Source organism: Oncorhynchus nerka, linkage group LG10 (assembly GCF_034236695.1).
Source record: "Oncorhynchus nerka isolate Pitt River linkage group LG10, Oner_Uvic_2.0, whole genome shotgun sequence".
In the NCBI taxonomy this organism is placed as follows: domain Eukaryota; kingdom Metazoa; phylum Chordata; class Actinopteri; order Salmoniformes; family Salmonidae; genus Oncorhynchus; species Oncorhynchus nerka.
Genome location: NC_088405.1, coordinates 60,413,538 through 60,440,755, shown reverse-complemented (window position 1 = coordinate 60,440,755; position 27,218 = coordinate 60,413,538). Strand labels below are relative to the sequence as shown.

The 27,218-nt window shown below is 42.4% G+C and overlaps 1 protein-coding gene across 1 annotated transcript; it reads right to left on the bottom strand.

The window, feature by feature from the left end:
• Positions 1-757: 757 nt before the first annotated feature.
• LOC115135734 (E3 ubiquitin-protein ligase RNF128-like) lies at positions 758-26,187 on the bottom strand. Its single transcript, XM_029670781.2, has 7 exons — positions 25,607-26,187; positions 23,222-23,469; positions 15,792-15,863; positions 10,583-10,665; positions 10,341-10,437; positions 9,902-10,076; positions 758-9,358 (listed from the first exon to the last, which is right to left on the bottom strand). The coding sequence occupies exons 1-7, from the start codon at positions 26,037-26,039 to the stop codon at positions 9,246-9,248; spliced, it is 1,221 nt and encodes a 406-aa protein (XP_029526641.1). The 5' UTR covers positions 26,040-26,187; the 3' UTR covers positions 758-9,245.
• Between the last annotated feature and the right edge of the window lie 1,031 nt (positions 26,188-27,218).

The following is a 27,218-nucleotide window of genomic DNA, read 5'->3' as shown; positions in this document are numbered from 1 at the left end:
AGATATAACTGCCAAAGGGGGCGAAGTTGCAATCTACTGCAGAGATAGCCTGCAGAGTTCGGGTCATACTATCCAGGTCTGCGCCCAAACAATTCAAGCTTCTACTTTTAAAAATCCACCTTTCCAGAAACAAGTCTCTCATAGTTGCCGCTTGTTATAGACCCCCTTCAGCCCCCAGCTGTGCCCTGGACGCTATATGTGAATTGATTGACCCCATCTATCTTCAGACTTCGTACTGTTAGGTGACCTAAACTGGGATATGCTTAACACCACGGCCATCCTACGATCTAAGCTAGATGCCCTCAATCTCACAAGAATGATTAAAGGAACCTACCAGGTACAACCCTAAATCTTTAACCATGGGCACCCTCTTAGATATCATCCTGACCAACTTGCCCTCTAAATACACCTCTGCTGTCATCAACCAGGATCTCAGTGATCACTGCATTATTGCCTGCGTGTGTGATGGGTCCGCTGTCAAACGACCACCCCTCATCACTGTCAAACGTTCCCTAAAACACTTCAGGGAGCAGGCCTTTCTAATCAACCTGGCCCGGGTATCCAGGGAGGATATTGACTTGATCCCATCACTAGAGGATGCCTGGTTGCTCTTTAAAAGTGCTTTCCTCACCATCTTATATAAGCATGCCCCTTTCAAAAAATGCAGATCTAGAACAGATATACAGTGAGGGAAAAAAGTATTTGATCCCCTGCTGATTTTATACGTTTGCCCACTGACAAAGAAATGATCAGTCTATAATTTTAATGGTAAGTTTATTTGAACAGTGAGAGACAGAATAAACAAAGAAAATCCAGAAAAACATGTCAAAAATGTTAGAAATTGATTTGCATTTTAAATGAGGAAATAAGTATTTGACCCCCATCAATCAGAAAGATTTCTGGCTCCCAAATGCCTTTTATACAGGTAACGAGCTGAGATTAGGGGCACACTCTTAAAGGGAGTGCTCCTAATCTCAGTTTGTTACCTGTGTCATAATGTTGCCCTCTTTGCCTCCCCCTTTCCTCCTTCAACTAGGCTGCTGTGGTCAGAGAGACGTCGTAAATTCCTGAGGATCTCCTCATGGACACACATTATAGAGAGAGTAAATTTTCATAGAGAACATAGGAAATCCTTCCACCTCACAGAACTTGAGGTACGAACAAATTTCATGTTCCCGGAGAAAGTATAAAAGATCGGTGAAGAATCCAGCTACGAACTGGTCCGTTTGATACAACTTGGGGAAGCTCATGGGAGACGGTGTGGCCACATGACCAGAATGCTGTTCATATAATAGCCTCAGATATGAGGTTTACATCTAATTGTTGTATAAGATGAATGAGTGAGTATGATACTGTTTGTAAAATTGTGTAATATGATTTTGGACTGTTTAATGAAGGAAAATACAATTCCCTTTTGATTTGAACTAAATCAGAGGACAGCCCCTGAGCCCAGTTAGGGTCAGGCATCCTAGGACAGCCCCTTTTTTGCAATTCCAAATAAAACCCAACTTTGAGAAATTATCACCAGACCATGTTTTTCTCCATTAGGAGAGGACGAAGGTTGTAGACCATTGCTGAATCTTTTAACCATACCACATGGTTAAACTCTTAGACTATCAATACCGACAGAATAAGAACAAGTCTTTGATATTAATTACTAGTCTGCAGCTAGGAATTCGGTATCATTGAACGCGAAGAACGACAACCGCCAAAACATCCATTCTACAACATGAATGAATGTCGCTCTGAACTATCCCTTCTAACCAAGACAGAGAGAGAGAGACGGACAAAACTTTCCAGCAGAAACAAACTTTTCAACAAAGATCCCGACACCACACTGAGCGTAAATATATATATTGATTGCTATTGTTCCCGAATGAGTGAGCGCTCATGTGCAAAGGATTAGCATTTCAATAGTTATAATTATCAACTTTGTGATGTCTCATCTCAGTTGACCCCCACTTCCCCTTTTGTCTAACAAGCCGCGATACCGGTTTAGCCCACTAGGGCACATTCCCCTATCATTTCATGTAACCATATTTACCTTGTTTGTTTGTTTATGCATTTCTGTGAATTATTTAGTTAGTAATAAATAAATGATTTAAGACAATTGATGTATGATGACTCATAGTGAAGACTGGGATCGTGCAGATAACCAACAATTTACGACGTTTGGAATGAGGCTAACGTGAGATAAAGTAAATAAATCATTAATTAGAAGACTAATTGATCAGATAAAATATCTGAAAAGTTATTTTAGGAAATGATAACTTTGTAATCTGAATATTTTTCCTTGGTGCCCCGACTTCCTAGTTAATTACAGTCACATGATTAATCAGTTGATCGTGTAATACTAATTACAGAGAATCTTTGATAAAAACTATAAGTCTTCAACTAAATGACAGTAAAGACGCGACACCTGTATAAAAGACACCTGTCCACAGAAGCAATTAATCAATCAGATTACAAACTCTCCACCATGGCCAAGACCAAAGAGCTCTCCAAGGATGTCAGGGACAAGATTGTAGACCTACACAAGGCTGGAATGGGCTACAAGGCCCAAACAGATTTGTGAGAAGGTGACAACAGTTGGTGCGATTATTCGCAAATGGAAGAAACACAAAAGAACTGTCAATCTCCCTCGGCCAGGGCCTCCATGCAAGATCTCACCTCGTGGAGTTGTAATGATCATGAGAACGGTGAGGAATCAGCCCAGAACTAGACTGGAGGATCTTGTCAATGATCTCAAGGCAGCTGGGACCATAGTCACCAAGAAAACAATTGGTAACACACTACGCCGTGAAGGACTGATATCCAGCAGCACCTGCAAGGTCCCCCTGCTCAAGGAAGCACATATACATGCCCGTCTGAAGTTTGCCAATGAACATCTGAATGATTCAGAGGACAACTAGGTGAAAGTGTTGTGGTCAGATGAGACCAAAATGGAGCTCTTTGGCATCAACTCAACGTGCCGTGTTTGGAGGAGGAGGAATGCTGCCCTATGACCCCAAGAACACCATCCCCACCATCAAACATGGAGGTGGAAACATTAGGCTTTGGGGGTGTTTTTCTGCTAAGGGGACAGGACAACTTCACGCAACAAAGGGACGATGGACGGGGCCATGTACCGTCAAATCTTGGGTGAGAACCTCCTTCCCTCAGCCAGTGCATTGAAAATGGGTTGTGGATGGGTATTCCAGCATGACAATGACCCAAAACACACAGCCCAGGCAACAAAGGAGTGGCTCAAGAAGAAGCACATGAACTGTCTATTTGCAATATTTCTCACCAACTGAGATGAGCATGGCCTCATGATTGAAGATCAGAAAATGCTTTTAAACCACATACACACACAAAATGAACAAATGATCAAAAAGCAATATTTTAATATGAAAATATATTTGCAATATTCTAAAAGTATTTTATGAATATATATACCAGTTATCAAATTTCCCACATGCAGTGCCTTCAGAAAGTATTCACACCCATTTACTTTTTCCACTTTTGTTGTTAAAGCCTAAATTAAATTAAAATTATGTCACTGGCAGCAACACAATACCCCATAATGTCAAATTAGAAATATGTATAAAAACATTTTTTTTAAATACTGCCTCCCGGGTGGCGCAGTGGTTACTGCAGCACCAGCTGTGCCATCAGAGTCCCTGGGTTCACGCCCAGGCTCTGTCGTAACCGGCCGCGACCAGGAGGTCCGTGGGGCGACGCACAATTGGCCTAGCGTCGTCCGGGTTAGGGAGGGCTTGGTCGGTAGGGATTCCTTGTCTCATCGCGCACCAGCGACTCCTGTGGCGAGCCGGGCGCAGTGCGCGCTAACCAATGTTGCCAGGTGCACAGTGTTTCCTCCGACACATTGGTGCGGCTGGCTTCCGGGTTGGATAAGAAGCAGGCTGCTTCCGGCTGTGTTAAGAAGCAGTGCGGCTTGGTTGGGTTGTGTATCGGCGGATGCATGACTTTCAACCTTCGTCTCTCCCGAGCCCGTACGGGAGTTGTAGCGATGAGACAAGATAGTAGCTACTACAACAAATTGGATACCACGAAATTGGGGAGAAAAAGGGGTAAAAATTCAACAACAAAAAATAAAATACAACTAAATATGAAAAGCTGAAATGTTTACTCATTAACTTCAGCTAACATGTGCTTAAGGCACATAATAAGTTGCATGGACCATGCGCAATAAGTGTTTAGGTATTAATAAAAAAAATAATGTTAATCTCTACCTGTACCCCACACATACAATTAAAGACAGTGCTCAACATTTTAAAGAATGTGGAAATATTGTACAATCCAGGTGTGCAACACAGACTTATCCAGAAAGACTCACAGCTGTAATCACTGCCAAAGGTGATTGTACTGACTCAGGGGTGTGAATACCTATTTAGATATTTCTGTTTCATTTTCAATAAATGTGCAAACATTTCTAAAAACATGATTTCACTTTGTCATCATGGGGTATTGTGTGTAGATGGATAAGAAAAAAAATCTAATGTAAAATCTAATAGAATTCAGGCTGTAACAAAAAAATGTGGAATGAGTCAAGGGGTATGAAGGCACTGTAACTAAGTAAAATATAATATAGAATACCCTTTTTGTCCTTTATATAAGAAAAATACTATAATATACATTTACTCTGGAAAGGCTGAACAAGGTTAAGACAAGTGAACAAAAAAAAACAGATACACGTATTGAAAGTGTAATGAATTCATTAATGTAAAGTGCATGCACAATCTACTTGAAAATACAGCGAAATCATAGCATTTCCCTATCAAAGTAGGATGGCATGGAATTATATCTTGCACCGGTGAATAATTTTAAGGCACACACCCACAAAGCACAGGTAGTTACTCAAACACATTTGAAAATATTTACATGAAGCCTGGGGGTTCAAAGAGCTGCTCTTACTGCCATACCGTGAAGGACTATTTCCAAGTTTAAAAATACCATTCCTAACATATGCGCACTAGGCCCGAGCTTGTTTTGAAACAGTCAGAGATCACCAAGCGCAACATAGCTTCAGCGTGTAAATCAGCTAGAAAGATGTGTCGGCATCGAGTAATTGTCTCTGGCCGCCTGTCATTTAGTGGGAGTGATGAGCTCTACAGCAGTCTCACAACTCAATTGCTGGTTGAAAACTGTTTTCTGCCCCTCCCAAAAGATATAATTTGTAGATAATTGGCCCTCTTTCTGGGACTCACCCACAAACAGCACCAAGCCTGACCTGCTGTGGAGTGACTGACTCCATCCTAGCTGGAGGGGTGCTCTCATCTTATCAACCAACATAGACAGGGCTCTAACTCCTCTAGCTCCACAATGAAATAGGGTGCACGCCAGGCAGCAGGCGGTTAGCCAGCCTGCCAGCATAGTGGAGTCTGCCACTAGCACAGTCAGTGTAGTCAGCTCAGCTATACCCATTGAGACCGTGTCTGTGCCACCGCCACTAAACATGGCGGTGTTCGCCTTAGCAATCTCACTAGGATAAAGACCTCCTCCATTCCTGTCATTATTGAAAGAGATCATGATACCTCACATCTTAAAACAGGGCTACTTAATGTTAGATCCCTTACTTCAAAGGCAATTATAGTCAATGAACTAATCACTGATCATAATCTTGATGTGATTGGCCTGACTGAAACATGGCTTAAGCCTGATGAATTTACTGTGTTAAATGAGGCCTCACCTCCTGGCTACACTAGTGACCATATCCCCCGTGCATCCCGCAAAGGCGGAGGTGTTGCTAACATTTACGATAGCAAATTTCAAATTACAAAAAAAAAAAAGACGTTTTCATCTTTTTAGCTTCTAGTCATGAAATCTATGCAGCCTAATCAATCACTTTTTATAGCTACTGTTTACAGGCCTCACGGGCCATATACAGCATTCCTCACTGAGTTCCCTGAATTCCTATCGGACCTTGTAGTCATAGCAGATAATATTCTAATCTTTGGTGACTTTAATATTCACATGGAAAAGTCCACAGACCCACTCCAAAAGGCTTTCGGAGCCATCATCGACTCATTGGGTTTTGTCCAACATGTCTCTGGACCTACTCACTGTCACAGTCATACTCTGGACCTAGTTTTGTCCCATGGAATAAATGTTGTGGATCTTAATGTTTTTCCTCATAATCCTGGACTATCGGACCACCATTTTATTACGTTTGCAATTGCAACAAATAATCTGCCCAGACCCCAACCAAGAAACATCAAAAGTCGTGCTATAAATTCACAGACAACACAAAGATTCGTTGATGTCCTTCCAGACTCCCTCTGTCTACCCAAGGACGCCAGAGGACAAAAATCAGTTAACCACCTAACTGAGGAACTCAATTTAACCTTGCGCAATACCCTAGATGCAGTTGCACCCCTAAAAACTAAAAACATTTCTCATAAGAAACTAGCTCCTTGGTACACAGAAAATACCCGAGCTCTGAAGCAAGCTTCCAGAAAATTGGAACGGAAATGGCGCCACACCAAACTGGAAGTATTCCGACTCGCTTGGAAAGACAGTACCGTGCAGTATCAAAGAGCCCTTACTATTTTTCCAACTTAATTGAGGAAAATAAGAACAATCCGAAATTCCTTTTTGATACTGTCGCAAAGCTATCTAAAAAGCAGCATTCCCCAAGAGAGGATGGCTTTCACTTCAGCAGTAATAAATTCATGAAATTCTTTGAGGAAAAGTTCATGATTATTAGAAAGCAAATTACGGACTCCTCTTTAAATCTGCGTATTCCTTCAAAAGCTCAGTTGTCCTAAGTCTGAACAACTCTGCCAGGACCTAGGATCAAGAGAGACACTCAAGTGTTTTAGTACTATATCTCTTGACACAATGATGAAAATAATCATGGCCTCTAAACCTTCAAGCTGCATACTGGACCCTATTCCAACTAAACTACTGAAAGAGCTGCTCGCTGTGCTTGGCCCTCCTATGTTGAACATAATAAAACAGCTCTCTATCCACCGGATGTGTACCAAACTCACTAAAAATGGCAGTAATAAAGCCTCTCTTGAAAAAGCCAAACCTTGACCCAGAAAATATAAAAAACTATCGGCCTATATCGAAACTTCCATTCCTCTCAGAAATTTTAGAAAAGGCTGTTGCGCAGCAACTCACTGCCTTCCTGAAGACAAACAATGTATACGAAATGCTTCAGGCTGGTGTTAGACCCCATTGTAGCACTGAGACTGCACTTGTGAAGGTGGTAAATGACCTTTTAATGGCATCAGACCGAGGCTTTGCATCTGTCCTTAGTGCTGCTTTTGATACCATCGATCACCACATTCTTTTGGAGAGATTGGAAACCCAAATTGGTCTACACGGACAAGTTCTGGCCTGGTTTAGATCTTATCTGTCGGAAAGACATCAGTTTGTCTCTGAATGGTTTGTCCTCTGACAAATCAACTGTAAATTTCGGTGTTCCTCAAGGTTCCGTTTTAGGACCACCATTGTTTTCACTATATATTTTACCTCTTGGGGATGTCATTTGAAAACATAATGTTAATTTTCACTGCTATGCAGATGACACACAGCTGTACATTTCAAAGAAACATGGTGAAGCCCCAAAATTGCCCCCGCTAGAAGCATCTGTTTCAGACATAAGGAAGTGGATGGCTGCAAACTTTCTACTTTTAAACTCGGACAAAACAGAAGATGCTTGTTCTAGGTCCCAAGAAACAAAGAGATCTTCTGTTGAATCTGACAATTAATCTTAATGGTTGTAACAGTCGTCTCAAATAAAACTGATGAAGGACCTCTGCGTTACTCTGGACCCTGATCTTTCTTTTGAAGAACATATTAAGATTGTTTCAAGGACAGCTTTTTTCCATCTACGTAACATTGCAAAAATCAGAAACTTTCTGTCCAAAAATGCAGAAAAATTAATCCATGCTTTTGTCACTTCTAGGTTAGACTACTGCAATGCTCTACTTTCCGGCCACCCGGATAAAGCACTAAATAAAATTCAGTTAGTGCCAAATACGGCTCCTAGAATCCTGGCTAGAACCAATTTCTTTAATCATATTACTCCAGTGCTAGCCTCCCTACACTGGCTTCCTGTCAAGGCAAGGGCTGATTTCAAGGTTTTACTGCTAACCTACAAAGCATTACATGGGCTTGCTCCTACCTCTCTCTCTGATTTGTTCCTGCCGTACATACCTACACGTACGCTACGGTCACAAGACGCAGGCCTCCTAATTGTCCCTAGAATTTCCAAGCAAACAGCTGGAGGCATTGCTTTCTCCTATAGAGCTCCATTTTTATGGAATGGTCTGCCTACCCATGTGAGAGACACAAACTTGGTCTCAACCTTTAAGTCTTTACTGAAGACTCATCTCTTCAGTGGGTCATATGATTGAGTGTAGTCTGGCCCAGGAGTTTGAAGGTGAACAGAAAGGCTCTGGATCAACGAACCGCCCTTGCTGTCTCTGCCTGGCCGGTTCCCCTCTTTCTACTGGGATTCTCTGCCTCTAACCCTATTACAGGGGCAGAGTCCCTGGCTTACTATGGCTCTTTCACACCATCCCTAGGAGGGGTGCGTCACTTGAGTGGGTTGAGTCACTGATGTGATCTTCCTGTCTGGGTTGGCGCCCCCCCCCTTGGGTTGTGCCGTGGCAGAGATCTTTGTGGGCTATACTCGGCCTTGTCTCAGGATGGTAAGTTGGTGGTTGAAGATATCCCTCTAGTGGTGTGGGGGCTGTGCCTTGGCAAAGTGGGTGGGGTTATATCCTTCCTGTTTGGCCCTGTCCGGGGGTGTCATCAGATGGGGCATATAATGAGTAATCTAAGAATGAGTTCATTTCAATACACATCACTCAATACACCCACACTATTCTGTTGTTGGTGTGGGCATATTGAGTATGTTAAAAAGCTGTGGGTGTTAAATTAGCAAATTGAAACCATTTAAAATCATCAACTGATGAAGTGATACATTGACTGATGTAATTAAGCCTCAAAAAACATAATCAAATCATATTATAAAAAATACAATTAAATCAGAATGAAACTGGACAGTACCATTTCCAAACTCAGACAAGTGCATCGAAGGATTGCCTCATCAATTTCATGTAAATTGATATGCATATATCGGTCAAGCCCTCTTTCCCTATGAATAATATCAGACCCACATTCCTGGTTTCCCCTTGCTTCATGACCACAGGAAACATCTTCGAATGTAATTGATTGTGGCCCAAGTCCCATTAGCCAAGGTCTAGTGCTTAGAGTGAGCATCCCTTTCATGTCAGGGGTTCCCGTTGGTTTCGTGAGTTGCCCTCAAAGGCGAGGTTGTCATAATGGGGCTGGAAGATGTCCACCTGGATTGATCCTGGGCCAGGATGTTGCCCCAATGCTGAAACACGAACATGATTACCAGTCAGTCAAGCCCCACATGTGCTGCTAGAAAACCGTACAAAAAAAAACAACCAGTTGGTCAATAATTACTTTGGCACAATCACTCATACAGATGTCAATGGATAGGCAAGCTAAAGAGAGATGGAAAGGAAGCCCTTTAATCCCAGACAGTAAGAACAATGCTGATTGTTTGATCAGGAAGACTTTGTAGTGGAGTTGTTTATATCTACTTGAAGCAATCAAACTAAGTAAACAAAAATACAATCAGAAAAGTTAAATAACGGGAATATCTAACCACTATAATTCAAATATGGGTGGCAAAGTTCACATGGTATGTCTTGAGCAAGGGCTTCAGCACATATTATCGAGCGAACGTGAAAGCCAGCACCTCTCAAAGAACCCACAGATGTACCACTACCAACTGAACTAAAATACTCCCCCTTATCTCTATAGACATTGCTAATGATGTGAAAAAGCTATCAAAAACTATTCTTGTGAAGTTAAAAAGACTAAAAGACTCAAAGTAAATTGGTTGTCTTACTCTCATACACGTGGGTCTCATCTGCTGGGCTGCTGTGCTCCTCTGTGCATTGTACAGAAGCATAGCCTGCGGAGGCTGTCTCACTGCGGGTGTCCTCTGGGACTAGAACCCTGGGGTAGGACGTCATGTCTGAATACATGGTCAACTGATGACTGGGCTGGTCCTCTTCCGGCTGCTGCTCAGGGTGATTAAGTTGGATTGATGAATATCATCACTTTCATAAAAACAAAGCAATTTCAGGTCCCACTACGGGTGTTTCAACTTGCAACCCTTAAACAGCAATCTAGCATGTGTGCCTATTCTTCTTAAACAATAATCACTAGCAGTGTAAATAGTATTTTCAATCTAAAACAGTCTTTAATCAAGAATTTCAGTGAATGACAGGCAAAGGTTATTTCAAAGTACTAGGTCATGATGCAAGGTATAGTTAGTTGCCTACCTCTACTCCCAAGGCCTTGAGTATGTCACATTTACACATGGGGCAGGTCCTGTGCTCCATTAGCCAGGGCTCAATGCAGGTCTTGTGGAAGAAATGACTGGAAAGTTAAACCAAAATAAACACATAAGAATAATGATGACAATCACAAAATGAAGGTAATTGGAATAGCAGACCGGGTAGGGCTACTCTACTCCATTTGTCAATATTAAACCAGGTAAAAGCCACTGCGGTTCAGTACATACTTGCAGGTGAGAATGGTCAGCACGTCGCCAGACTTGTAAGCGTCAATGCATACTGCACAGGTGTCAGCGTCAGGCCCAGTCTCCTGAAAGACAGGTTTAAAAATAGATTGTAGTGGCACTGAGCATACATTGGGGGTGTGAACCTTTAAAACTAGCGTTGCACAGTATACCAGTACCATAGTACCAAAACGTCATGATACCAACATTTTAGAATACCATAGTACAGTTTCATATGACTCTACCGACATTTTCATCCCTACCGATCTAAAGAACCTGCTGGTACCTGTTATAAAATGTTTGGTCAGTTTTGTTTATAAATTCAGTTGAATTGAAGCAACAGCTACTAGTCTCTTGTATGCACAGGTACAATATCCACTTAACTTTCATGTGCATATCACTTGTGGCAGTTGTAATCAGTGCTGCATGGTCAATCTGCATCTGCATTGGCAGAATTCATACTTTTTGCGCATCACGGAGCAGTGCGGAGCTGTTGTGAAGAAGTAGTCAAGGAAGTGAGTTTCTGTTTATACTTGACCGCCCGCCCGCCCCCACCTACCAATCACGTCAATGCGAGCTCTCTACATTTTTACAAAAGCTGGGTGGGGCACGGCGATGTGGTACGGAGCTCAATTTGGCCTCTGCATGCCTCCGGGGGCTTCGTATTTGCGTCACACCGTCCATACAGCGCCTCCGACCACATTTTCGGATTAAGCATATATTTACTTCCATTCACCTGTTTCTCTCTGTCCCCTCTTCACGAGCATCTATCTACACACACACTTTTTTCAGGACCCTGTCTTTCAAAGATAATTTGTTAAATCCAAATAACTAAACAGATCTTAATTGTAAAGGGTTTAAACACTGTTTCCCATTCTTGTTCAATGAACCATGGGTAGCCTAGTGGTTAGTGTGTTGGACTAGTAACCGGAAGGTTGCAAGTTCAAACCCCCGAGCTGATGTGGGAGCGAGATGTACATATAGGGAGAAACATAATACTGTACCACAAGAGAAAGATACACTTAGAGTGCATTTGCCATTCTGGTAAAATGCATTGTCTATTATATAGGACAGGAAGCCAAAGTAAGGCCATAAGAGCATAGGACAGCTGAACATACCAAGGTCAGAGGGACATACAAAGGAGGGGGTCAGCCAAATGACCAACTGATGGACTATAGACATAGGGCATATATTTTTAGGACATGAAGAGAAGAGACACAGTCTACTAGTCCTAATAAGGACAGACATACCAAAGACCACACCAAGCTGAACATAAGGGGCCCATAGGATAAGATGGGCATGTATTATTTTTGGGACATGAAGAGGTCCTGTCACCATTATAACTTGACTGAAAGCAGATTTGGGCGTTATTGGGCGTGAACAAGCAGGAAGCACAGATTGGGATATAATGGTGGCAGATGGACTGAGGGAAGTAACTTCATTTGCATGTGGGATGGACTCATATGTTGTATGTGTATAAATCAGAGCCAGTGCTCTGGAAAAGTTTGTGTTCCGCGGACCATCTAGGCTTCTGATACGTTTGTATTAAAAGCCTATATTGAATTCACAAGTTCTTGTAAGTGTTATATTTTGTATCGATCCTCCACGACACTGACCAGGTACAAATCTGTCGTTCTGCCCCTGAACAGACAGTTAACCCACTGTTCCTAGGCCGTCATTGAAAATAAGAATGACTTGCCTAGTTAAATAAAGGTTAAAAAAAATCAAATAAACAATTACTGAACATGCACCTGTGGAACGGTCGTTAAGACACTAACAACTTACAGACAGACGGTAGGCGATTAAGGTCACAGTTTTGAAAACTTAATAGAAAGGCCTCTAGTGTCCTGACTCTGAAAAACACCAAAAGAAAGATGCCTAGGGTCCCAGCTCTTCTGTGTGAACGTGCCTTTGATGAGGCATGAGGACTGCAGATGTGGCCAGGGCAATAAATTGCAATGTCCGTACTGTGAGACGCCTAAGACAGCGCTACAGGGATACGAGATGGACTGCTGATTGTCCTCGCAGTGGCAGACCACGTATAACACCACCTGCACAGGATCGGTACATCAGAACATCACACCTGCGGGACAGTTATAGGATGGCAACAACAACTGCCCAAGTTAAACCAGGAAAGCACAATCCCTCCATCAGCGCTCAGACTGTCCGCAAAAGGCTGAGAGTCTGGACTGAGGGCTTGTAGGCCTGTTGTAAGGCAGGTCCTCAACAGACATCACCGGCAACAACGTCGCCTATGGGCACAAACCCACCGTCGCTGGACCAGACAGGATTGGCAAAAAGTGCTCTTCACTAATGAGTCGCAGTTTTGTCTCACCAGGGGTGATGGTCGGATTCGTGTTTATCGTCAGAGGAATGAGCGTTACACCGAGGTCTGTACTCTGGAGCGGGATCGATTTGGAGGCGGAGGGTCCGTCATGGTGGGGCGGCAGCGTAGCCTAGTGGTTAGAGCGTTGGACTAGTAACCGGAAGGTTGCGAGTTCAAACCCCCGAGCTGACAAGGTACAAATCTGTCGTTCTGCCCCTGAACAGGCAGTTAACCCACTGTTCCCAGGCCGTCATTGGAAATAAGAATATGTTCTTAACTGACTTGCCTGGTTAAATAAAGGTAAAAAAAAAAAAAAAAAAATGGTCTGGGGCGGTATGTCACAGCATCATCGGACTGAGCTTGTTGTCATTGCAGGCAATCACAACGCTTTGCGTTACAGGGAAGATATCCTTCTCCCTCATGTTGACAGTGAGGATGTTTATTTTTTTGCTGAGTTTATAAACTCAATGTAAGCTGATGTATATTCCTTCCTCCCATTCATCCAGCCAAATCACAGGTAGGCTTTTCAAATATGAGCAAATCAGCCATTATATGCGGTATTCTATTATACAGTGAAGAGTTTAATTCAATGTGTTGTAATATGTAGAAGTGTGAATTTCAGAGACAAGTCTTTGGAGAATGCTTAGAAAACGTGAACAAGCGTCTGGGGGAGGGGCCAACAGGATGCTAGGCCACAAATGTTTCCACACAGTGGTATCGCGATACTACTCGGTATCATGATATTTGGCCTGGTATCATATAATTTGTAAAATGTTGACAAGCCTAGTTTAAACAAAATTGGGATGTTAACGTTAAGAAAAAACATTTTTCCACTGTCTATCAGAGTACGCATCTGTTTGCCCAGTTCCCGTATTTCATAGCGAGTGAGTCATGCACAAAACCAGTAATGGTAGACAAATTTGGAATATTCCCACATGCTGGGTTGTGACAAAAACTCACTCATTCTTATGTTTAATAAATGTATCGTATAGTGTGTGTGGCAGGCTTACAACGAGGGCAAAAAGCAACATTTGAGTGCGCTGACACTGATGCTAGCTGGTATGCAGCTGGAGGTTGAATGTTTGAAGGGTTACAGGACTATAAAATCACTGGTTTACACTATACAATTAGTTCATTTTAGTATACTCATTAAGTATGTTAGTATGGGTATTCGAACACAGCTCTGGTCTTCCTTTTCTGCACTTGACCATATTACCGGACTGTAATCAAGAAGGGACTAGATCAGAGCCTGTACAACTTGTAAAATTCGTGCTAAACTTATTTTTTTTAATGAAAAACAGACATATCCCTCCCCATCTTCACAACAACTTTGTCAATATACAGTTGAAGTCGGAAGTTTACATACACCTGAGCTAAATATATTTAAATGCCGTTTTTCACAATTCCTGACATTTAGTCCTAGTAAAAATTCCCTGATTTAGGTCAGTTAGGATCACCACTTTATTTTAAGAATGTGAAATGGCAGAATAATAGGAGTGACTTATTTCAGCTTTTATTTATTTCATGACATTCCCAGTGGCTCAGAAGTTCACACACTCAATTAGTACTTGGTAGCATTGCCTTTAAATTGTTTAACTTCGGTCAAATGTTTTAGGTAGCCTTCCACAAGCTTCCCACAATAAGTTGGGTGAATTTTGGCCCATTCCTCCTGACAGAGCTGGTGTAACTGAGTCAGGTTTGTAGGCCTCCTTGCTCGCTCACGCTTTTTCAGTTCTGCCAACAAATTTTCAATAGGATTGAGGTCAGGGCTTTGTGATGTCCACTCCAATACCTTGACTTTGTTGTCCTTAAGCCATTTTGCCACAACTTTGGAAGTATGCTTGGGGTCATTGTCCATTTGGCCAACCCATTTGCAACCAAGCTTCAACTTCCTGACTGATGTCTTGAGATGTTGCTTCAATATATCCACACAATTTTCCTGCCTCATGATGCCATTTATTTTGTGAAGTGCACCAGTCCTTCCAGCAGCAAAGCACTCCCCACAACATGATGCTGCCACCCCCGTGCTTCACTGTTGGGATGGTGTTGTTCGGCTTGCAAGCTTCCCCCTTTTTCCTCCTAACATAACGATGGTCATTATGGCCAAGCAGTTCTATTTTAGTTTCATCAGACCAGAGGATATTTCTCCAAAAAGTACAATATTTGTCCCCATGTGCAGTTGCAACCGTAGTCTGGCTTTTTTAAATGGTGGTTTTGGAGCAGTGGCTTTTTCCTTGCTGAGCGGCCTTTCAGGTTATGTCGATTAAGGAGTGCCTCTCACCCCCCCTCCCCCTGAAAAGATTTAGATGCACTACTGTTCCACTGGAGGTCATAAGGTGAATGCACCAATTTGTAAGTCGCTCTGGATAAGAGCGTCTGCTAAATGACTTAAATGTAATGACTTAAATGTAAATGTAAGGACTCGTTTTACTGTGGATATAGATACTTTGTACCCGTTTCTTCCATCTTCACAAGGTCCTTTGCTGTTGTTCTGGGATTGATTTGCACTTTAAGCACCTTCCCACCCTCAACACAGGGGGGGTGGGAAGGAGTGGAAAATATGGTTTCTAGGTGGCAGGGTCGGATGGAAAAATGTTGGGTGGGTGGGGTTGGGGGAGTAGGCTCACATTTTTATTATTTTCTTTGACATACTAAATGTTCTGTAATCAATACTTTGTGTTTATTTATATACCTTTAAAATGTTTTTCTTTTGGAGAGGCAGCCCAGAGGTTAATACAACCTAAATATGAAATTATAGTCAAAGAATCATAAATCACAGTAAAACTTGTATATGCCACGTGTTCCCAGTTTGAAACCTCCATATGATCCTGAAAGTCATGCATAATAACCATAAACACATCTGGACTTTACTTGAACGGTGGTTACCTTATCTCCCCGTTTCACGGTCCGGACTTGCAGCTGACCAATGGCTTTCTTGGCCTCTGCCTTCAGCTGTTTCTGTTGGAATAGAGAGAAGAATGTGTTCAGTGTTTAAATTACATTATTAACCTGCTTCCTCTGACAATTGGAGACATCTGGTTTTCAGGAACAGTGTCTTCAACCTACCTTCGGTTTCCCCTGAAAACCGGATGTGGGGACCCTGCTCAGCAGTTTATTTTATGCCTGCTACATTAGGTTAAGCAAGACAAATAAAAAATAAATAAAAATCACAATTTAAAATGTCTAGAATGCAACACCAACACAGCCAACATTTTGCGCCAACAATTGTTAATTTCCTGTAATGTGACCATACATGATTGAAATAGGAGTGAGCAGGAGAACGGTAAGCGATGAGGTCACATTAGAGACCTTTTATTCCGTTTGAACATGGGTGATCTGGGAGAGCGTTTATTATAGCAGTCCTACTGTGTGTCATTAAGCCTCTTCTCTAAAACCATGTATTAGAAACATTACATCAGCTTGTATATTAGGACAGAAAAACATCAGATTTACATACATCAGGGGTTTATAAGTATTAGGCATAATCCTGAGGGACAGAGAGACCAGCTCAATTCTATATAATTTGGGATATACCACATACACAATTAAAGACTCTTTATGCTGCTTATGCAGCCTCCCCCATGGCAACAAGACAAAATAATGTGCACAAAGGCACATAGGAAGAATCAACGTTATGAAAGCGATTTAGGATACATAGTATGAGGGATCACAGGGACACATTAGCATTGAGGATTCTCTGGAAAATATCATGGAGATATTTTCTGTGATATATACACTGAACGTCAGTGGCGAAAGGGCCACTGGTACACTGGAGAAGTGTGCTCTTCACGGATGAATCCCGGTTTCAACTGTACCGGGCAGATGTCAGACAGTGTGCATGGCACCGTGTGGGTGAGCAGGTTGCTGATGTCAACGTTGTGAACAGAGTGCCCCATTGTGGTGGTGGGGTTATGGTATAGGCATGCATAAGCTACGGACAACGAACACAATTGCATTTTTATCAATAGCAATTTGAATGCACATAGATACCGTGATGAGATCCTGAATGCCCATTGTCGTCCACTCATCCACCGCCATCACCTCATGTTTCAGCATGCTAATGCATGGCCATGTCTCAGGGATCCATACACAATTCCTGGAACCTGAAAATGTCCCAGTTCTTTAAGGCCTGCATAATTACCAGACATGTCACGTTTTGAGTATGTTTGGGATGCTCTGGGTTGACGTGTACGACAGCGTAATCCAGTTCCCACCAATTCCACAGCTATTGGAGAGTGGGATAACATTCCACAGGCCACAATCAACAGCCTGATCACCTCTATGCAAAAGAGATTTATCACGCTGCATACGGGTCACACCAGATACTGACTGGTTTTCTAATCCACACCCCTAGTTTAATTTTTTTTTTTTTTTTAAAAGGTATCTGTGACCAACAGATGCATATCTGTATTGCCAGTCATGTGAAATCAACAGATTTAATTTATTTAACTAGGCAAGTGAGTTAAGAACAAATTCTTATTTAGAAAAAAAGGCAAAAGGCCTCCTGCAGGGATGGGGGCTGGGATAAAAAATAAATAAATAAAAATAGGACAACACTACATAGAGACCTAAGACAACAATTAGGGCATAACAAAATGTAAATTGTTCTTCATAATCCTGAAAAGAGTAGATACAGTGAATACTGTTACATGTTCACTTGTAGATTTGAGAGGCATGTTGCTGTCATTCTAGCTCACAGGGCGAGCATGGAGCTTGTGTTTTGCATACGATTACAGCCTGAACAATGGTGCCCTCTGAGCGCAAGGTCCTAGCTCAGTGGGTGAAGTCAGATCTGCTCTAACTTCTCAGCTACCCACTTCTCTGTATCAGACTACTTACCCAGTCTCCCTGCAGAAAGCCTTAGAGAATCAGCCACATTTGAACAGAGGCTGCCTTAGACCACCGGATGTTTTTGGAGGAAAAAGTGGGTTACTGTTAATAAGTTAGAGTATGCAAGACCGTTTGAAATCAGTCAGTCTTCAAGGTCACCCCCTATATGCAGGAGTAAAAAACAGTGAGAGCATTACTGTAAACTTGCAAATCATGGGCCTGTACATGTGAATGGTTTTAACTGGCATAACAGAACAAATCCAATCAATCAGATGAAATCCTGTTTGCGCAGCAGAAGTTTTTACACAAACGCTCCCGAGTGGAGCTAAGCATTCTGCCTATAGTAAACACTTCACCATATAGGCCTGACAGTTCAGGGCAATTCCAAGGTAACAGCATTACACCTTTCAAACTGTATGCTAAACAAAAACCAGCCAAGCTTCCCCCCAAAATGTACCAAGAAACATAAAATAATGTATCTTACGTCTCTGACGAATATTACAGCGTTTTCCTTCATTTTGCAGAAGGCCGAATGCATCTCACCAGCGTAAGCATCCGAGCAAGGGAAACAGAGCACCTCTTTCTCAGTGTCTACCTGATGCTGTCTGGACAAAAAGAATGACCTTGTTGCCAACTATAGCATTCAATGCAAGCATTTTGCCTCCCTTGATAACATATAAAAATAAAGTCAATCAGCGTTGCGCTACATTGAGTGAACTGTGAATGGACGGCAACAACCCAGCAGCAGGACCGCTACCTCCGCCTTTGTGCAAGGAGGAGCAGGAGGAGCACTGCCAGAGCCCTGCAAAATGACCTCCAGCAGGCCACAAATGTGCATGTGTCTGCTCAAACGGTCAGAAACAGACTCCATGAGGGTGGTATGAGGGCCCGACGTCCACAGGTGGGGGTTGTGCTTACAGCCCAACACCGTGCAGGACGTTTGGCATTTGCCAGAGAACACCAAGATTGGCAAATTCGCCACTGGTGCCCTGTGCTCTACACAAATGAAAGCAGGTTCACACTGAGCACATGTGACAGAGTCTGGAGACGCCGTGGAGAACGTTCTGCTGCCTGCAACATCCTCCAGCATGACCGGTTTGGCGGTGGGTCAGTCATGGTGCGGGGTGGCATTTCTTTGGGGGGGGCCGCACAGCCCTCCATGTGCTCGCCAGAGTTTGCCTGACTGCCATTAGGTACCGAGATGAGATCCTCAGACCCCTTGTGAGACCATATGCTTCCTCCTAATGCAAGACAATGCTAGACCTCATGTGGCTGGAGTGTGTCAGCAGTTCCTGCAAGAGGAAGGCATTGATGCTATGGACTGGCCTGCCCGTTCCCCAGACCTGAATCCAACTGAGCACATCTGGGACATCATGTCTCACTCCATCCACCAACGCCACGTTGCACCACAGACTGTCCAGGAGTTGGCGGATGCTTTAGTCCAGGTCTGGGAGGAGATCCCTCAGGAGATCATCCGCCACCTCATCAGGAGCATGCCCAGGGGTTGTAGGGAGGTCATACAGGCACGTGGAGGCCACACACCACGGAGCCTCATTTTGACTTGTTTTAATGACATTACATCAAAGTTGGATCAGCCTGTAGTGTGGTTTTCCACTTTAATTTTGAGTGCGACTCCAAATCCAGACCTCCATGGGTTGATAAATTTGATTTCCATTGATATTTTGTGTGTGTGATTTTGTTGTCAGCACATTCAACTATGTAAAGAAAAAAGTATTTCATAAGAATATTTCATTCATTCAGATCTAGGATGTGTTATTTGAGTGTTCCCTTAATTTTTTTGAGCAGTGTATATAAAAGTGGACAAGCAGTAGTGACTAATGTGTTATGGGTTAAATGGAATGATTTGTGTGCAAACGTATGTAGCCGGAGCCTAAGTACATACGGTGCGTTCGGGACAGAATGTTTGCATAAGGGTGTACGTTGCAGTCTGGCAGGACCAATATCACTAGAATTATATGGAGTCCCAAATACCAAATACCAATGTTACAGGGAATTGGGAGAGCGGAAAAGAATGTGACGTAGATCTGTGGCAACTTTTAGTGAAGTTCAACGAAGGTACAACTTGAAAGACTAGCCACAGCTCCCTGTATACAGGAGGCCACATCACAGGAAGGGTAGTTCACTGTAGTACTCCTGCAGAGTGTGATTAAGAAATGTGACTCAAGAGTTTTGGAAGGTTGGATACGCCTCCAACGGCACTCATCTCACCCTCATTCCTATCCGCCAGCAGTGGGATCGAGGGACGATAACAGGAAAGGAAGGTCAGAAGGTGGCTGCTCATCAACCGTTGTGACCCAAAGTTTACACGGTCACGAGGGTGTGCACAAAGGGGTGGGGTGTAGATCGGCAGGTAGGGTTGTTGTCCTTGATGATCTTTTTGTCCTTCCTGTGACATCGGGTGATGTAGGTGTCCTGGAGGGCAGGTAGTTTGCCCCTGGTGATGCGTTGTGCAGACCTCACTACCCTCTGGAGATCCTTACGGTTGTGGAAGGTGCAGTTGCCGTACAAGGCGGTGATACAGCCCGACAGGATGCTCTCGATTGTGCATCTGTAAAAGTTTGAGTGCTTTTGGTGACAAGCCGAATTTCTTCAGCCTCCTGAGGTTGAAGAGGCGCTGTTGCGCCTTCACCACGCTGTCTGTGTGGCTGGACTATCAGTTTATCAGTGATGTGTAGGCCGAGGACCTTCAAGCTTTCCACCTTCTCCACTGCTGTCCCGTTGATGTGGATGGGGGAGTGCCCCCTCTGCTGTTTCCTGAAGTCCACGATCATCTCCTTTGTTTTGTTGATGTTGAGTGAGAGGTTATTTTCCTGACACCACACTCCGAGTACCCTCACCTCCTCCCTGTAGGCCGTCCCGTCGTTGTTGGTAATCAAGCCTACCACTGTAGTGTGGTCTGCAAACTTGATGATTGAGTTGGAGGCATGCATGGCCACACAGCCATGGGTGAACAGGGAGTACAGGAGAGGGCTGAGAACACACTCTTGTGGGGCCCCAGTGTTGAGATGTTTCCTACCCTCACCACCTGGGGGAGGCCCGTCAGAAACCAGGACCCAGTTGCACAGGGCGGGGTCGAGAACTAGGGTCTCGAGCTTAATGACGAGTTGAGGGTACTATGGTGTTAAATGCTGAGCGGTAATCGATGAACAGCATTCTTACATAGGTATTCCTCTAGTCCAGATGGGTTAGAGCAGTGTGCATTGTGGTTGCGATTGCTTCGTCTGTGGACCTATTGGGGCGGTAAGCAAATTGGAGTGGGTCTAAGGTGTCAGGTAGGGTGGAGGTGATAAGATCCTTAACTAGTCTCTCAAAGCACTTCATGAGGACGGAAGTGAGTGCTGCGGGGCGATACTCATTTAGCTCAGTTAGCTTCTTGGGAACAGGAACAAGGGTGGCCCTCTTGAAGCATGTGGGAACAGCAGACTGGGATAGGGATTGATTAAATATGTCTGTAAACACACACGTCTACGGAGCCTGACCAGAAGACCGCTCCGTCTGCGACTCTTTGTTTTGGGTCGCCTACTGGGATCCGATACATTGTCCTGGGTGGTGGTCCAAACAGAGGATGCGCTTCGAGAAAGTCGTAATGTTGGTAAGTTGACGTTGCTCTTATATCCAATAGTTCCTCCCGGCTGTATGTGATAAGACTTCAGATTTCCCGGGGTAACAGTGTAAGAAATAATACATAAATAACACTTGTATTCAAGACAAACTTAATTTCTTTGCCACATTTTTCAGTTTTACTTTAGTGGGTGCGTGCTACACCACTGCTTATAACTAAGAAATTTTAAGATGTGTCAAATTATATCCAGCTTAGGTCTCTTTTTTTTTTAATGGTATTGAAAATTCTGCTACCATGTTGTGCTGCTGCCATGTTGCTACCATGCCGTGTTGTCATGTGTTGCTGCCATGCCATCATCTTAGGTCTCACTTTATGTAGTGTTGTGTTTTCTTGTCGTGATGTGTTTTGTCCTATATTTTTATTTAATTTATTCATATTTTTAATCCCGGCAGGAGGACTTTTGGTAGGCCATCATTGTAAATAAGAATTTGTTCTTAACTGACATACCTAGTTAAATAAAGGTTCAATTTAAAAATTAAAAATAAATAACCCGGTACACCCCCCAAGCATCATGAAACCTGGTGTCGATCACTAAATTAAAATTCTGGTATTGACACAACATAATATTACAGTGAGCTCCAAAAGCATTGGGACAGTTACACATTTTTTGTTGTTGTTTTGGCTCCAGCACTTATTATAAGTTTATTATATAATGACTGAAGTTAAAGTGCAGACTGTCAGCTTTAATTTGAGTGTATTTTCATCACAGTTTAGAAATTACAGCACATTTTTTACATAGTCCCATTTTAGGGGACCAAAAGTATTGGGATAAATTAACTTGTGTATTAAAGTAGTAAAAAGTTAAGTATTTGGTCCCATATTCCTAGCAGGCAATAACTACATTAAGCATGTGACTGTACAAACTTGAATGCATTTGCTGTTTGTTTTGGTTGCGTTTCAGATTTTGTGCCCAATAGAAATGAATGGTAAGTAACGTAGTGTCATTTTGGAGTCACTTGTATTGTAAATAAGAATATAATGTTTCAGACTCGTACATTAATGTGGATGATACCATGATTACGGATAGTCCTGAAATAATCGTGAATAATGATAAGGGAGAAAGTTAGCCGCACAAATATCCTACCCCCAAGACATGCTAACCTCTCACCATTACAATAACGGGGAGGTTAGCATTTTTTTTTGGGGGGTATTCATGCCTCTAATGCATTTCAAATCCAAAGTGCTGAAGTAAAGAGCCAAAACAACAAAAAATGTGTCACTGAGCCAATACTTTGAGTTCACTGAGTATGTTTAGTGTATAAAAGAAAAACACTTCCAGTGGAATTTCCCCAGTCATATTGTTCTACTGATCAAAGGAGATATAGGTGCAGCATTCTATTTCAGCATAAACCACTGATTGGTGTCACTGTCAAACAAGTAATTGTGTATTTACTAGCAGTCTTAGGACAAGTCTGTTGAATCTGACTGTTCAGGTTTAGACATTAAAACATACGGTAACCTCATGGTCAGTCGACTTCCCTGTTTAACAATCACAAAACCAACTATGTTTCCCTGTCTCCTAAAGGCAATTCAATAGAGATGAACATGACTGGTGAAAACAATCATGGGAATGCAGTAGTTTCCTTGGGCAGGAGCTCAACGGCGCTGAAACCAGGAACCTCAAATTGTCTACTGCTCGTGTTCCTGCACTTATTACAGAATATAGGCTTAAAACTACTGCAGTTCCTGCACCTAAATATAAACAGTACCTGCACACAAAATGAGTACCAGACCTATTTCAGTACAAGTCAAGCATTGTGGGAATGTGTAAAACTGGTTTGTCCAGTTCTGGTTTACAGAGGGTAAATAATTGTCATCATTGTTTCACATACTGAAGTCTGACCTGTTGAAGGTTTTGTAGACGAACGACGTTGAGGCGGCGGGCCGAGTAGAAGATGAAGTAGCAAACAGTTACTGCTGTTATCATGAAGAAGGAAATGGAGACGAAGAAGACCGAGTAGTGGCTCATCCAGACACCATGCTGCTTGACCACCTCAATGGTCATCGAGACTGGAATCCCTTGCCTGATCAGCTCAACAATTTCCATGCCCCGTCTGTGACTAATCATGATGGCAACCATATCTCCTGTTCCTTTAACCAGATGGGAAACAAAGTATGAGGAAACATAAATACAGGCTGGGCCTTAAATATGCTATCAGGTGCTCAAAGAAATTCCAGTATCTAGGCCTAATGTGTCAGTCTATTACAAATATTTAACAAACAATGTAAGAACATGGTGTTCTTTAATGTGAAAACATACCTACTGCAAAGTAGAACAATAAAAGGATCCATTACATGGTAGTGACGGGGGATAATATCAATATAGTTACATATCAGGACATTTTTTTAAAACGATATATCGCAGCATTTCGACAATGTCGCAATATTATTTGTGCCAGTTGGCTGTACCGGCACCAAAACTCAGGTATTTTTCCATCACAATGGTTCTGCATCATATTAAATAGGGAGCCAATTTGTTTTCAGCACTTATTTCCATGATGGATCAAAACTAGTTCTCTCATGCTCCCTCTGCAGCTAACATATGGTGAGCAATATGTTTGGAACGTTGAAATCGCAATACATATCAGCACCTAAGTATTGTGATATCGTATCGGGAGGTCCCTGATACTTCAAATCAGAAATCAAATCAAATGGTATTAGTTGCATACACGTTTAGCAGATGTAGCTGAAAACCTGTGTTCCTAGCTCTAACAGTGCAATAAAATCTAAAAGAATGGCATTAAGAAATATATAAATATTCCCAGCCCTATTACATGGAGATTCATATCTCCCTCACTAACTTTAAGCATCCGCTGTCAGAGCAGCTTACTGATTATTGCACATGTACACAGCCCATCTGTAAATAGCCCACCCAACTACCTCATCCCCATGTTATTTATTTTGTTCCTTTGCACCCCAGTATCTCTACTTGCACATCTATCACTCCGGTGTTAATGCTAAATTATAATTATTTCACCACTATGGCCTATTTATTGCCTTTACCTCCCTACATTTACACACACTCTATACATATTTTTCTATTGTGTTATTGACTGTACATTTGTTTATACCATGTGTAACTCTGTTTGTTTGTCACAGTGCTTTATCTTGGCCAGGTCGCAGTTGTAAATGAGAATTTGTTCTCAGCTGGCTTACCTGGTTAAATAAAGGTGAAATATATATATTTTTTAAAAACATGCGACTCATGTCAACACAAATATTTCCTAAATTAGCTAATGGGGTCAGGGCATAGCTCAATGACTTAATATTACAAGGCTTATCTTTTCATTTTAAACTAGCTTCATTAGGGCTTCACATGGAATGGACAATCTGAGGCAATTACTATAGTTTTTCAGCAAATCAATGTCACTTAAGTGTCTAAACTCCATAAAGAATGGAAGAACAGGCAGAATGGAAAGCTATGCCACACAAGACGTGTAGGTAGGCCTACAGTGGGATTCTTCAGAATTAGAGCTGAGCAGAGGGAACAGGTTTTGCAAATACTTCCCAGATGTTGGCCTACATTAAGTATACACAAAAGCAATTCAGAGAACATTAGAATTGAACAATTATAGACGATGGTTTTCAAATGAACTTATCTTGACCATTCGGCTATGAGAGCTTTTTCATACAATAATATAGTAGGCTACTGGGGTGATTTAAGTGCACGGGGTAGCCTAAATGAAAGAGAAGGGTGCAATTGCGGCACAAAATTCTGGGCGTTCCACTTAGGACAGGTCGGAGGCGGGGGTTACAGTTGGCAGTGTTATTAATGCACAATAACATTGGATGCCAGCTGCGGATAAACACCACAAAAGGGGCGGGGCGATAACAGTAGCTAGCTAGCCGTACACAGTAGACAGTGTCCTTCACCAGTGTGTGTTCGCTTAGCCAGCTAGTTTAAGGAGGACTCCGCTACACAGCAAGCGGGGGCGACGCAGTGATCTAGCAAGCCAACTAGCAAGCTAGCACACGGTGTCGTTAACTATCAAGCTAGCTAGTACACGTTAGATCCTAACATCCTCTCTGCTGTGCTAGCGTAGGGTGGGGACGATCGCCCCACCTGTTTAGGACAGTGACATAATACTTTTATTTCACTTTAGCCCATCATTCAAAAAGGGGGGGGTTCTCGCAGGAACGCCCCGAATTGCGGGCGGCAGTTACACACTATTGAAATTGAGAAAAACTGCGCACATCTTGCTGTAAATTGCAAACTACATAACGTTACCTGGGTGCGACATTTGGATGACTGTATTGTTTGTACCAAGACCATTGAAAATTACAGCAGCAACAGCTCCTTTACTGGCTGCAACATTGATCTTCTGTGAAAAAGTACATTCGTAGCCGCGTTGAATTATGGCGATCCACCCCTTTGACCCACTAGGCACATCATAAAAAGTATCACTTTCGCAACTGTAAATCGGATCAGGTAAATAAACGTCCCCCATCACCGTAACTTTAGGAGAATCTTGTCCATATAGCGTTGGTCCGCTTTCCCCTTGTCGCGATATGGTTTCGTTGTTTGCAGGATCAATAAACGACACGTTCAGGTAGGCTGTGTAGTAAGTCGCTCCTGCAAAATGTAAACTCGACACCTGAAGACTTAAAGCCACAAACAGCCATGAAAATAGATACCGTTTCGCTAAAGGTTCCATAATCATTTTTTACGGCGTGGGTTACTAGTGCCGTTCCGCGTTGAACAGTCGATAAAAGGTATGGGACTAAAAACAAAACGAAGAAAAGTTTTAGTTCGTCTAACGTCATTAGGATATTAAGCGCCGGCTGACAGGTGAACTAGTTCTAGATTCCTCCCTTCGTGACGTCAATGAGGTCAAATTGAGAGTAGTACGCTCCCATTTCATTCTTAAAGGAGAAGCACACGTTTAACCAAACCTCAAGGATTAGTTTTTTTTAATTACATGGCGACATAATACAAACAAATTAAACAGAGCCACATCACAACGTTTACAATGCAATGCTTGCTGTTGGGTTTACAAACCTATGTTCCTGAAAGGACTAATTGATTGTCATGTGCAGACAATAAACAGTGCAACAATGTTGCTAAGGCCCAATCAATCATTCAAATTGTATTTGTCACATGCTTCATCAACAACAGGTGTAGACTAACGAAATAATAGAAAAATAATAACATGAGGAATAAATACACAATGAGTAACAATATACACTGGGTACCAGATGTGCAGGGGGTAATTGAGGTAGAAATGGCCTGGACTCTGGGATAGACAAACGTAAATCCAGAACACTCAAACTAGTATGGTATGTATTCATTTGTGGATGTCCATTATCCATTTTGTATAATATTTTACACATTTTTGCTCAATGTATATGTTAGGAATTCCAATTTGTTGTGGCTAACACTAACGTTAGCTAAGGGGCTAACATTAGCTGGGGTTAATGTTAGGAGTTGGTAAAGAGTTAAGGTTAACTAAAATGGTAAGTTGTTGCGAAGTAGATAAAAGTATTAAGTCGTTTCTAATTAGATAATATGCTAAAGTTGTCAAACACGCAGCCTTTATTAAGTTCCTAGACGTTCGGTCCTAGATGTATAGAAGCCCACGTACTGAACGATGAAATGCAACCATAACTCATCCCCAGGCTTGTCTTCTGATTTAGAAAAAAAAGTGAACACTTGGTCAATTGATGTACAAATTCATTTCATTCATCTTGCTCTCATGTACAGTATGTCATTCCTTAATCAATATAGACATACTGTATCATAAAATCAAGTGCCATTTGCATGTAATACATTTGCTCCTAAAAAAATCACTTTAAACAAATACCAGAAAACACCATTGCCTATTTCAGATACAAATGTGGCC

Excerpts from the sequence above, each read along its gene's own strand:
- LOC115135734 (XM_029670781.2), bottom strand. The coding sequence starts at position 26,039 with ATGATTATGGAACCTTTAGCGAAACGGTATCTATTTTCATGGCTGTTT. Across the intron at positions 15,864-23,221 it reads GTCTACAAAACCTTCAACAG|AAACAGCTGAAGGCAGAGGC; the intron begins GTCAGACTTCAG and ends CTATTCCAACAG. Across the intron at positions 10,666-15,791 it reads CCGTGAAACGGGGAGATAAG|GAGACTGGGCCTGACGCTGA; the intron begins GTAACCACCGTT and ends CCTGTCTTTCAG.